The sequence below is a fragment of the Bubalus kerabau genome, chromosome 10 (assembly GCF_029407905.1).
Source record: "Bubalus kerabau isolate K-KA32 ecotype Philippines breed swamp buffalo chromosome 10, PCC_UOA_SB_1v2, whole genome shotgun sequence".
NCBI lineage: Eukaryota > Metazoa > Chordata > Mammalia > Artiodactyla > Bovidae > Bubalus > Bubalus kerabau.
The window spans coordinates 12,123,467-12,137,366 of NC_073633.1; the positions used below are offsets into that span (position 1 = coordinate 12,123,467).

Sequence of the window (13,900 nt, forward strand, 5' to 3'; positions counted from 1 at the left end):
TTTGGCCCCTCCCCCAGAATCTTAGCCAGGGCTCCAGGAAGCTCCATTCTTAATTATCACCTCAGCTGATTCTTTTGTTACATACTACTAAGGTTTGAGAATCACTGCTCTAGTAGGCAGATACATTAATATAATAAGATTTAATAAAGTTATAGGGAAAGAAGATAAAGCTGTACTAAGATAGAAATACATAAAGGGTAGAATTCATTTATCCATGCAATCCTCATCCATACCTACCAGGTACCAGCCACTGATTTGGGCACCAAAGACAGTGCAGAGACAAGCAGACATGATTTTCATGCTGCTCACAGTTGGAGAGACAGTCTGAGGAAAAGAGACAGTCATGAATTGTGATCAGTGTATGAAGGAAGAGATTAAAGCCAGAGTTGTTGACAGACAGCCATGCACTTTGCTGAGGAAGTGTTCTTACGCGGAGGCTGGAAGACGGAGGGGAAACTCATTCATGAAAGCTAAGGGTAGGGAGTGGGGAGGGTGGTCCAGACGAGGGGCTCAAGGACGAAAAGCGCTTGGCCAGGTTGAGTGGCTGGAAGGCTAGGTGAGGGACAGAGGCGAGAAATGGGGCCAGGAGAGCAGCAGAGAGATCGCTCAGTCCCTCCTGGAGGACCTCGCACGGGGCGCCTCCATCGTTAAGTACAGGGGAGCTGTTTCAGTGTTGACAGGGGCACCGGGGGACAGTCTGTGCTTCACAAAGACTGCTCTGCTGCTGTGTGGAGGGAAGAGGAACTCAAGGCAGGGTGTGATGAGAGGATCCCTCAGCCCAGGTGACCGATGACCGTTGCCTGCAGAGACAGGAAGTAAGAGGATTCGAGACGGGAAATGAAGGGTGAATCCTGGAGAAGGACTGGAAATGGGCGGAGCGACTGAAGAGAAGACAGCTAGGTGGATGGTGGGCGGTAACTAAGTCGAGTGTGGTCAGTTCTAAAGGGGGTTGGACTGACACAGATGCCAGAAGGGTTTCAGTGGTGGGGCTTGACGGCTGAAGGTTCCCAAGCCACCTAGGATGACCAAGAGAAAAAGGAGTGGAAGAAGAAGGGGGCGTTCCTTGGAGAGAATTCAGTCTGATAAGCCACACAGCAGTATCATTCTGGACCGTGCATTGACAGCTGTCCAGATTTATAACAAACGCTCATTGAACGTTTAGGTGGGCCTTAGATAGGGAAAGCATACACAGTGGTCAGGAGTATGAGCTGCAGAACCAAAACACTTCAGAATCTGGCTTCACCACTGACTTTAACTCGGTGAGCTTCAGCTTCCTGAGAGGAAAGTGGGAAAATACTAACAGCATCAACCTTGTAGAGAAATTGGGAGGAACAAATGTGATCATCCATGCCAGGCGCTCGGCCCAGTGCCCGCCTGATAGAGGTGAGCACCCTGTAACTGCTACAGACGCTGTTTGTTTGTTCTGAGGCTCCCTGAGCAGTAAATTGACCAGAATATTGGGACTAGGAGTCAGGGAATTCTGCAACGTGATCTTGACCCTGAGCTCGACAAGTTAGGTCAACTCGAATGTCTTAAATACTTGGGCCCTCAGTTTCTTCCTGTATAAAATGAGCAAATTAGAATAATTACTGGTTTCAAACTACTTCATAGTTCTGAATTGCCTTGATCCTAATATATAAGAAGTTACCATCCACAGAAGGCTTACATAATACCTCATCTATTCAATTTAAACTGCAGTAATCTTGTTTGCTGGTGCTATAGTAGCTCAGCAGTAGAAAATCAGCATGTCCTTTCTAGTCTAATACCTGAAAGAAATTAGGTAGACCAACCATAACAACCCTTGACTAAGTATGACCATAGATGTAGCACCTAGTCTAACATATTAATGTTAGTGTGGGACTGCTGAAAAGACAAACTAGAAATGTTTATAATGGACTAAGTTTATTTGGAGCCTCTTTAGAAGACCTTTTTTGGTTCTAACTGAAGTAAATCTATAGACTGAAGATGTTAATATAGTTCACTCACTGAAGCTTACTTCTAAAATTTGCAGACAGGGAGCATAGGGTTCTGAAGTCAGCATTCCTCAGGTGTTTAAAGTGGGTGAAGGATTTGAAACCTGTCATGTCATTTTCTATAGAAATATGACCAAGATAACCATCCTTTCCTTCAGTGCCTCTTACATGAAGCGCTGAACTTTTTTTGACCTTAAAGGTGAATAAAGTTTAAAGCCCAGTCTCATAGCGTAATAATTACCATAACCAACATTTATTGCATTCTTAGGTGTACTTTGCAACTGAGTGTTCCATGTATAGTCTCATGAAATTCCTCAACCCAAAGAAACATACCATTCCCATTTTGTGGCTGAGGAACCAAGGTTGAAAGAGACTTGGAACTTTCCTGAAGTTACCTAACTAATGAGACCACTAAATGGATGGGATGTTTTTATTGCACAATTTGGATTGTTCAAGGCTATCAACCAAAGATTCTCAGAAACCAACCTAGGGTCAAACAAAACTATATTTATTTAAACTCAGAAAAAAGGCCAAGAAAAAAGACATACCCATGGAGCTATAAGAAAGAGGAAATAGGAGCTTAGTAGAGATTTGAACTTGTACTGAGAGATTCTAATAAGGATTTAGGAAGCAAGAACCAGTTATCTTTGGGGTGTTATCAGGAAAGTGAAAGTGAAGTCACTCAGTCTTGTCTGACTCTTTGCGACCCCATGGACTGTAGCCTGCCAGGCTCCTCTGTCTGTGGGATTCTCCAGGCAAGAATACTGGAGTGGGTTGCCATCTCCTCCTCCAGGGGATCTTCCCGACCCAGGGATCAAACTCCAGTCTCCCACATTGCAAGCAGACTCTTTACCATCTGAGCCACCAGGGAAGTCTAAAATGTGAAAGTCTCTCAGTCGTGTCTGACTGTTTGTGACCCCATGGACTATACAGTCCATGGAATTCTCCAGGCCAGAATACTGGAGTGGGTAGCCTTTCCCTTCTCCAAGAGATCTTCCCAATCCAGGGATTGAACCCAGGTCGCCCGCATTGCAGGCAGATTCTTTACCAGCTGAGCCACCAGGGAAGCCCAATACTAATGGTGTTATCAGCAAGTAGGATCAATTTGGTGTCTTAATTTTTAGGAGGTGAGAATATTCACTGGGGGCCAGATTGCCATAGTCAAGAGATAAGTCACCCGTCTTATTTGGAAGAGGACTATGTTAGTCACTTTATGGTGTTGAGGGTCCTCAGCCCTGACATGATTGAGGATTGTCTCCATTTTGGCCCTCCATGTTCACAGAGTGGCCGTGTCTGAGAACCGTTTGTGTTCTGCAAAAGTTGCTGATGCTGAGTTAGCCTCAGACACTACCGCCTGGCCGTGAACTCTCTCCCTATGCTTTTCCTCTCTTCACATGCCCTTCCCCCTCTCCCTCTTCCCCACCTTTTCCTCTCTTCTCTGCATGCCCTTCAGATCCTCTCCCCTCCCTCTAGTTATTTCACAGTGGTTAGCTAATTTCTTTCCTCTGAAGAGTAATCCCCTGGTCATCAGGTCCTGTGCTCTGCCCTTGGCGGGTGATGGCATGGGGAAGGTGTTCAGATCCACAGAGATTTCGTCTTGAATCCCAGCTCAGCCCCTCAACAGATGTTTGACTTTAGGCAAATCACTTCATCTTTGTTGCCTAGGGTTCCTCATCTCTCAAAAAGATGGGAATAATAACTACTCTGCAGAGTATTTGGAAAATTAGAGATAATTTATGTAAAGTGCTTGACACACACGGTCCAATCTCAGTAAATAATGGCCACTATCAAAAACGTATAAATATTTGCAAAATTTTAATTTTCTTATGCTTTATAATTTCTAACAGCAAGAAAAATAGTTTTTGTTAAATCAACCATTAGATTGTAGAAGCTCACAGAATATGGGAAGAGCTAGACTTTGTGAATGTGATAATACACCACTGGGTGTTAATTATGATGAAACTTGCTGTAGTTACTTTTCCTTTTATTCAAAGTGAAAAATACGATATATAACATTATGGTATACATTTAACTACTGAAATACATGATTATTTTAAAGCTGTCAGCAGTACATACCTGATAAAACTTCATAAGATAGCAGCAAGAATATTTTATTTATAGACTGACTGATAAGTAGACAATAATGGCTGGCTGATTAGAACTATAGGAATGGAAAACGGAGCCTGTTTTTATTATATGGGTAGGAAAAGGTCTTGTAAAATATTTCCACCGAAAGTTTGCTTATTGTACAAGACCAAGGTTAAAATTAAATTATAGAAGAAATAAATACTAAAGTTAGCTCTGAATCATGGAGTGTTTTTTTGTTTTCATCTTTGTATTTTTCTATATTTTCCAGTTTGGTTTTTTCTTTTATTATTATCTTTTTTTTTTTTTTTTTACAAAAATCATATTACAGTTGTGATCTGGCAGAACCAGAAACCACACACAAAAAAAGACATCTAGTCTTGTAAAAATCCTTTTTTTCCAGAAGTTACTATTGCCCTCAACCATGGTTGCTGCAGTCTTGACACTGAGTGTGTGTGTGTGTGTGTGTGTGTGTGTGTGTGCGCGCGCACGCACACATGTGCTCATGCATGTGCACACGTCTCATAAAACATCCTTAGGCGTGCTAGACAGTAAATGGTCTTTGGGAGTCTAGTTCAGAATTACCTCAAACATGTGAATTCTGGGGACTGGACTGGTCCGTCCCAAATGGTTGGAGTGTTGCTGAGAAAGTCTCATCTCCTTTACGGGTTGCTTTATGTGAGCGTTCATGGCACTGTTCTAGGAGAAATAGAATTGAGAGCGTCCTGCAAATGGAAGCAGTGGCCACTTTCTTACCTCCTTTTTGTGTGCCCCCCTCTTTTCCGCCCCATCAGAAGTCGGGCCTTCACTTTCGGCACACAGATAACACCGTGCAGTGGTTAAGAGCCATGGAGTCCATCGGTCTACCCAAGGTAAGCTTGGACTGGGAAGACAGCAGGGCTGGCACGGACACCTCACTGTGGGAGGGGGTTCGCAGAATGGGGTATCTTAACGCTGCAGATGCCCTCACTGCCTCGGGAGTGAGAAATGTGAGAACTAAACAAATACATGTAAAAGCACGTGTAAAGTACCATATGGCAAGAATTCAGGTTGGGAGCAGCTAGGTAAAGTTAAGCAAGGTCAGAACAGGCTTTACCTGGTAGATAATTGATTTAGAAGTGCCATCTCCCTCTTTTGTATTGCTATTTATACCTAAGATTCCAAGTCTCTTTGCATCGCTATATATTATATCATTATAAATTTAAGTAAATATTATTATAAATTACAGTATCACTTTAAAGTTTAATGGCTAGCAAGTCAGAGCTCTTACTCCTAAAATAGATCTCCCAAATAAAACTCATTCTGCAAATATTCAGAACTTGTTAAATTCAAAGAGCAGATACCCTTATACCTGTGAGACAGATTAGACAAGTAGAGGAGATGAGAAAATAATTACATGTGATAGAAATTGTGGAGCTATTTCTTAAACTTCTGATTTTGAAATAATTTTACCATCACAGGAAGTTGCGAAAATAGTACATCTTTGTGTAAACTTCATTCAGGTTCCCCTCATGGTGACATCTCATAACTGTAGTACAGAATTAAATTGGCGTTGGCGTATGAATGTTAACTAGACTCAGACTTTGTTCCGCGTTCACCAGTGAGCATTCATGTGTGTGTGTGTGTGTGTGTGTGCACACGCGCGGGTGTAGTTCAATCCATGAACAGACTTCTGTGACCTCTACCAGAATCAAGATACAGATGCTGCAGAGAGGCTGGCCTCTACATCACGCCCCTTTTCCAGCACTGTCCCCTGGCAGGCCCCTAATCTGTTCTCGTCTCTATAGTTTTGTCATTTTGAGAATGTTATAGAAATGGAATCATACAGTAGGTAACCTTTTGAGACTGACTTTTTCACTAAGCATAATGCCCTTGCCATCCGTAAGGTTTCCATGTGTATCAGTAGCTCCCCTTTTTTGAATTGCTTACTTAGTAAGTCCAGCTATTTTAAAGAAATTATTTAAAAATGGTCCGGCATGGGGATAGGCTACTGACTTATTTAGGCTTGTGTTGTTTTTAGTATTAATCCAGGTTTGCAATTAAAAACACCCCCACAACAAAAACAAAGAATTCCTTACGAATGCCTATTTTTAATACATTGGTGCTAATACCTGTTTTAACTCAGTTCATTTTATCTTGCAATGGTCAATGTTGATCTATTTTATTTTGCCATTTTTAATTAAACTACTTTCCCCTCTCCTAAAATGTTGAGAACATTGAATGCTATTCCTTTCCGGGAAGTGGTTATCATACAGAATTCATATTTCTAAATTGTGATTTAGTAAGTATTAGCAGGGTGTTGAGTGGTAACCAGATTAAAAAAGAAAGAAATTCAAATGCCGTTTTTCTCTATGAGGCTGCATATGTTAGTTAGGATAATTTCATTATGTTTGAAAGATTTGATTTAAACCTTCTCAAGTTGTGTGTGTGTGTTGGCCACATTTATTTTGATTTTAAGCCAAACAAGTGATCCATGCAACAGATTCTATTTTAATCCTGATGTTTATTATGAAATCAGTGATATATTACATTGCAGTAATGAGAAGCCAACAGTATACTGAATTGACTTAGATGTATTAATAAATTCCTTCATGCATCAATATGAGCTGCCCACTCTGTGCTCAGCTTCATGTTACACACTGGGGTTACAGTGCTGAAGAAAATGGGGAACTATAAGTTGATCCCATCTCCTTGATAAAGGAAGACATATTCATAATGGTTTTCCAAGAGAGATACCAGTATAAAAGTTTCTTGTTTAAAGAAGAGGGGAAGTTGTCCTCTGCTTACCTGGTAGAACTTTTAAACCTGGTCATATTCTAAATGGGGAATCCTCTTCCCATTGATACTTTAACAGCAAATGTATTAAAGGAAACTTAGAAAGACCTTTGAAATTTCATAGACTATAGATATTTCTTGAAGCACTCAATGACTATACATTTTATAGTTCAAGAAACTTTGCTTTTCTCTTAGCTTCTTTCAGTGTCCAATAGAAAGCTGTGCTTGAGTATCAAGTTCTACCATATGGTATGCAATTTTAGTTTATATCAAATTTTATAAAATATTTACCCAAAGCAAGTAATGCCAATATGCTTCTCTTAACCTTAGGAGCTTCAATCGTAATTATTCACTTTTGGTGCCATATTCTGAAATCTGTTTCTTATTAGGTTTTTAGTTTCAAACTCAAAAAGCATATCAAGGTGCATTAAAAGTTTTAGTGTTCAGACTTTTCAATCTACTACCTCCATTCATAGATGGTTATCCAAAAGAAGTAATCAGGTGCACAGAAAAAGCAGGGGTGTTTATTGTAGTGGCTATAATAGGGACAAAACTGGGGGAAAAAACATTCAACCATGGAGAATTGGTTAAATTATGGTTCAAAAATATGAAGGAATCCTATGGATCTACTAGAAGTAATGTTCTTATAGACTAATGAAGGGAATGGAAAACAATCATGCTCTATCAAGTGTTTTAAACAGGCTTATAATACTTGCAATTTGGTTTTCAAATACCCACATACATAAATGTAAAAAAACAAAAAACAAAAAACAGAGACATACAGATAAAAGACTGGAAGAAAATATACCAAAATGCTAATAGTGACAGTCTGGAGGTAGGTTTATAAGTTTTTTTCTTTCATACTTTATCTACTGTCCAGATTTTAATCAGTAAAAATGGATGGTTTTTTCTCCTTAAAGTAGTGCATGGGTGTGTGTGTGTGTTGTATGTATATACATACATGTTTACAGAACTGTGTAGCCAAGTTCTTAGCAGTGTAATAAAATGATTTCAAAAGGACACCCTTCTCGGATCAGGGGACCCCTGGGCAGTCACAAGAGTGACTCTGGTACAGAAAGAAAAGCCTTGTGGAGTGAAGCTGCCACCCAGCCCTGTGGACAAAGCCTTCCTGAAGTGGCTGACTGTGAATCTCCGTTGAGCCACTAGGAGGCGCTATCAGGCAGGGACCTGATGCACTGATTGGTCCACATGGAAAACAACATGAGGCGCAACTGAGATTCCCCTTCATTTAAATAAATACAGAGCAGCAAGGACAATCAAAATAGGGTCATTTGGGGAGTTAAAATAATTGTGAAAAGCAGCACCTAATAAATACATTTTTCCCTTTTGTTTTCCAGATATTTTACCCGGAAACAACAGATGTCTATGACCGGAAAAACATACCAAGAATGATATATTGCATTCATGCACTGAGGTGGGGAAAAAAAATACAATTAAAAATCTAGGAAGTAAATTTAAAACTGTGGTTTTACCACAGTTTCAATTTTAAAAGAGCTCTTTTTCCTCTTTTTAGAGAGAGCCCTTTTAAAAAAATAATAATAATCTGAACTTTTATTTTTAAGACTGAGTTCTAAATTTGCTGATAAAAAATTAAGATAATTGTCATATAACAATACTTGAACTTGAAAAACATTTTTCCTTTTTTTTTAAAACCCATTTCAAAATAGAAAACCAGAAAAATGAATGAAAGACCTGTGAGTATAATAAGGAGAAAAATTTAACAGAAATTTCTAGGAACCTAATAATAATGTGCTTTCATAGTCTTGAGTTATACTACTTTACAAATATAGCTACTTTACAAACTACTTTACTACTACTTTACAAACACATAAATGAGCAGCTTTAATGGTCATACATTTGATTGTGATACTCTTAAAATCATTAGTTTGGCTCAATTCTTAGCATAGATTAATAAAATGCACTATAAAAAAAAAATCTTTTGAACTTTGGTTCAGTAGAACTTGTACCATGAGGGTAAAAAAGAAACTAAAATTAGTCAAATCATGATGCATTCATTTGTAAAAACATTTGTTTGCTGTCTTAACAGTTTTAAGGGCTTCCCTGGTGGCTCAGTTGGTAAAGAATCTACCTGCGATATAGGAGACCCAGGTTTGATCCCTTGGTTGGGAATTTTTTTTCATGTTGAGATTCTACCACAGAGTATTTCTTACCTTACTGGAAGAAATGTGATTTTTAGATGGTCGCAAGAATGATTCTAAAAATCCAATTTGTGGCTGTTGTCTTGAGTGCACACAGGTAATGACTGAAAGACTTCGTGTCTGATTAAATTTTAAATTTCTTTTAGAACATCTGCCTTGTGTTTGTATCACTGAAAGTCATTTTCCTGGCAGAGTATTCAGCCTTGAGGTTTATATTAACTTCTTTCTGGCTTTCTTCCTCTCCGAAGGAGAAGATTTTTATAATAATTCATTGCAATATTGGATTACTAAAGATTTTTGATTATGTCAAATGATTTGCCTCCCCCACCCCATCAGTACTTATGAGATTTCTTTGGAAGATGACAGTTGCTTGAAATACAGACCAAATATAGGTGCCTATCCTACGATTTCTTTTTACTCCAGTAATTTAGAACAACTGAGGAAAAAAATGCTTCTGTGCCTTCCCCCCTCTTATGTGGCTAGTATATCATTGTTCCAGGTTTTCTAAAAGCTCTTGGTGCCCACGTGCTCGTTTTGATGAATATTATCAAATGCGTTGCCCAACATTCTTGGTCAGATGCTTTTCAGAGCCTAGAATCATCACTTAACACTTTGTGACCTGCTAAGCCAACCATTAGTTAATCATTATCATATCCATGCATCTGAGGGAAAAGTGTTAGTTGCCCAGTCATTTCCAACTCTTTGTGACCCCATAGATGGTAGCCCGCCAGGCTCCTCTGTCCATAGATTCTCCAGGGAAGGATACTGGAGCAGGTTGCCATTCCCTTCTCCAGGGATCTTCCCAGCCCAGGGATCAAACCCAAATCTCCTGCATTGCAGGGGGATTCTTTACTGTCTGAGCCACCACGGAAGCCCATGCATCAGGGTGCTAACCTGCCCATCTGTAGCCTGCTGTCTGTAAGGTAACACGGATTTCCTGAAATACACACCTGAGGTGTTAATGTTAGCAGCTTATAAAGAAATGGTGCGCTTGGTTCTTTTCTGGTGACGTCACTGTTGTAAGGAAGTTACAGAGAACTGCACGGAGGCTTACAAATGTGTGCCTGCCATAGTTTGAACAATGGCTTGAGCAGCTTGGTAAACAAAGAAAAGGCAACTTCTTGCTCATGTTGCCAATTGCATGCAAATGTTTTTCTCAAGTATTTAGACTGTCTTTCTCAGGTGTCCAGTTACTCATCATGGAAGACTCCATTAATGGAGTGGATTCCTGCCAAATGTTCCTCACTAGATCTGACCTTAAGTAGGAATTTTTAAAGCAGGATCTTGAAAAGCAATATTCAGTTAATAAACAGCATTCCCTGGGAGACTCTCCTTCACTTTTCTCTGTTATAAACTTATTCTAGAAAGTTAAAGTGTTAGTCCCAGTCGTGTCCAACTCGGCAACCTCATAGACTGTGTAGCCCACCAGGCTCCTCTGTACATAGAGTTCTCCAGGCAAGAATATTGGAGTGGGTTGCCATTTCCTTCTCCAGGGGATCTTCCCTATCCAGGGATCAAACCCAGGTCTCCTGCATTGCAGGCAGATTCTTTACCCTCTGAGCTACCAGGGTGCTCCTTAATCGGGCATGGAGAAGTCTCAGGTGTATCTAGTAGTTTTCTATCAAAACCCTTTCCTGCCGTGGTTTAGAATGCGGTCAGTTCCTCAAATGAGGCTGATATTCTGTCCTGTTGGGCCAGCCTCTTTTGGAAGCTGGGCAGCAGCGCATTTTCATACGGGCCGTGGGTTTGCCCTCACTGCGTGATTAGAAGTGATGCTGAAAATGGACCGAGATACTCTCAGCAGTTGCATCCTAGCTGCAGGTACAGCAGCATTCCCGGTGTAAAGGTTGTCATTACCTGCCAGGGAATTGGGCAGGTCAGGAGTTCTATTATACATCAGGAGCCAGGCAGAAAGACCCCCAGGCCTGGAGGCCTGACTGATCTGCAGAGTTCATCCCTGGCCCTGCCAACTTGTTTTCTGGTCTCTGGCTTCTTGATTTGGGTTTAACAGCCTCATTAAAATGCCCTGGGTTCCTGCCCTTGCTTCCTGCTGTGTCTACTTTTCGCTTTTCCTGCCTGCCTCGCCTTTCACTGCATTTCTGACCCCGGTCCCCAGGCCTCACTCTCTGTCAGTTCAGCGGGGTGTTCTCAAGCCCAGACTCCAGGCGGTGTTAGCCAGGCAGCCCCACAGGGAGTCCTGAACCTCTGGGTCACGCAGACCCAGCTAAGTGATACGTGTCCTCATGTTCTTTTCAAAGAAATGTCTATTATCTTTTCCTTATTTGAAATAAAAAAGTGTTCACTGTGGAAAACATTGGAAAATTTGAAACTGAGTCCCCCTAAACCAAATTCCTCTGGCAGGTTGATGGTTCACCTCTCTGTATAAAACTTTCTTTCTTTTCCTATACCTGTTCCCCCTTAAGATTAAGGCGTCTCAAAGAAAGGGGAGGGGGCATTAAAGCTGAGCAGGGATTAAAGCCCTGAGGGGCCTTCCTAGACACAAAAGCCACTCCATGTCCCCTGTTTCTTGTTGGAAAAAAAAGGGCGGGGGTGGTTAGTTTCCTAGGCCTTCCCCCAGTTTCAAAGAGCAGACTCAGGTAGTAAGTGATTAGGGTAATAGTCCCAGGACTCTTCCTCCTGAAGGAATATAGATCATCTCTGGGTCGTTCTGTAGAAACCAAGACCCTCACCAGATGGAGGATTTGACTACATGCTGAGCATGTGCGCTGTGTGTAGACCTCAGACTGACTGGAACTAGAAGGCTGAGCTTCCCAGAACATCACCCTGTTACCTCACCACCAACCAGTCAGAGGTGACCCTGCATCCTAGGTCCCTCTCTCCTAATATTGTCTTTACAGCTCTTGCCTGAAAGCCACTGCCAAGTTTGGGTCTTTTGAGCACAAGCCGCCAGTTTTCCTTGCTAGGCCCTGCAACAGACTTCTCTGCTCCAGGTGCTGGCGTTTCAGTACCAGATGACAAAGACTGTAACTATTTTGGTGTTTTGGACTTAAAAAATATATGTGGCATGTGGCTTTATTTGGAATATTTTAAACCTACGCAATAAAAGGAGCCACCTCATGGAATGAGAACCTTGCTAACAAGAGCTGATAGTTTCCCCCTCCACCCCTCCCCTCTGGTCTGGAGGCCTTCTAACCATGGAGAAGAACACTTTTTACCTGTTATTTATTGCTCAATGTATTGAGCAACTGTTAAATGCTTAAACATTAGCTATACAGTTGAATTCCTTTAAATAAATAAATTTAGTAGACTGCTTTTTTGAATATCTCAAATACCTTAAAACACAAGTAAAATGCCCAGATACATTATTACAAACTTACTACACTTAAACCTATTCTAAAAGATCCACAGTGCATGTTTCACTTGTAGTTTCGTTATTTAGCCACTGATTTCGATGCATTCTAAGGCTATAGCAACGGCAGCCCACTCCAGTCCTCTTGCCTGGAGAATCCCATGGGCGGAGGAGCCTGGTGGGCTGCAGTCCATGGGGTCGCGAAGAGTCAGACATGACTGAGCGACTTCACTTTCACTTTTCACTTTCATGCATTAGAGAAGGAAATGGCAACCCACTCCAGTGTTCTTGCCTGGAGAATCCCAGGGACGGGGGAGCCTGATGGGCTGCTGTCTACGGGGTCGCACACAGTCGGACACGACCGAAGTGACTTAGCAGCAGCAGCAAGGCTATAAAACTTTGAAACCTACCCAGAGTTCACATGGTCACTATAAACAGAGTACCTCTTCAGTGGACCAGGTTACAGATCTGGTTTCTGACCAATCATTGCCAGTCAGAACACGGTATCGGTTTGGGTTCTTCTCCTAATGTGAGTCCAACCTTGGCCACCAAGAATCGGGCTGAACTTGATTTGCAAAATCAGCCAGACCTTGTAGTATTTGGCTTTCAGGTAGGTTTTTATTTCCCTCCCAGTCCCCACCCTCTGTCACTCAAAAATGGTTTGCTTTCATGTCTCGCTTGGCCAGTGCTCCATAGCCCATTGTCCTGTCTTCATGATGTATTGGCCTGGTCTGTTAACATTATTAAAGGTTAATGTATGCCCTTTGAATATTTTCTTGAAATCAGTTGGGCATGCTAGAGGTTTCTCCCGCAGGAGGTGAGGGATGGACTCTGCCTGATGCTCTTTGGGACCCTTCGGCTGATAGCATCTCGGATCCTGTTTCTGGGCCCTCTCTCTGCTTGGCTGTTGACTGCGACCGTCAGTACTGCGCCCTCTTTTCGCCTGGCTGGTTTTGTCACGTCCTGTGCCCCTCGGTCTGTTCTTATCTTGGGATATTCCCTTGGTTTTCTCGACTGTTTGTCTTACTAAGAGTTCCTGGTCTTTACTTTTTCCTGTTGTATAAAGAGTACAAAAACAAGCACATATTTATACACTATAGACAGACATAAGAAAAAACAAAGCACCTGTATTTTAACAACACTTCCTAGCTTGTTAAAATCCATGTAAATATTATGCGTGTCTTATTTTATCTCTGCATTACAAATTCCTTTTGGTACACTTTATACCGGGCTTCCCTGCTGGCTCAGGCAGTAAAGAATCTGCCTGCAATGCAGGAGGCCTGGGTTCAATCCCTGGGGCAGGAAGATCCCCTGGAGAAGGAAATGGCAACCAACTCCAGTATTCTTGCCTAGGAAATCCCATGGACTGAGGTGCCTTGAACGCTACAGTCCTTTGAACATCATTTTGAACTCCAGGCCTTTCTCTGATTAAACAAGACTTGTTCTTGTTGTTCAGTTGCTCAGTCATGTCTGACTCTTTGTGACCCCACGGACTGCAGCATGCCAGGCTTTCCTGTCCATCACTATCTCCCGTAGTTTGCTCAGACTCCAGAGTCTTCTCCAGCACCACAGTTCCA

The 13,900-nt window shown here is 41.6% G+C and overlaps 1 protein-coding gene across 3 annotated transcripts in view; it reads left to right on the forward strand.

The window, feature by feature from the left end:
• Positions 1–13,900, forward strand: part of IQGAP2 (IQ motif containing GTPase activating protein 2) — a 305,783-nt gene that overhangs the window by 161,572 nt on the left and 130,311 nt on the right. For all 3 annotated transcript variants that reach the window (XM_055536607.1, XM_055536609.1, XM_055536608.1), the window contains exons 4-5: positions 4,853–4,930; positions 8,192–8,268. In XM_055536607.1, the coding sequence (XP_055392582.1) occupies positions 4,853–4,930; positions 8,192–8,268 (155 nt within the window). The remainder of the gene's footprint in view (positions 1–4,852; positions 4,931–8,191; positions 8,269–13,900) is intronic.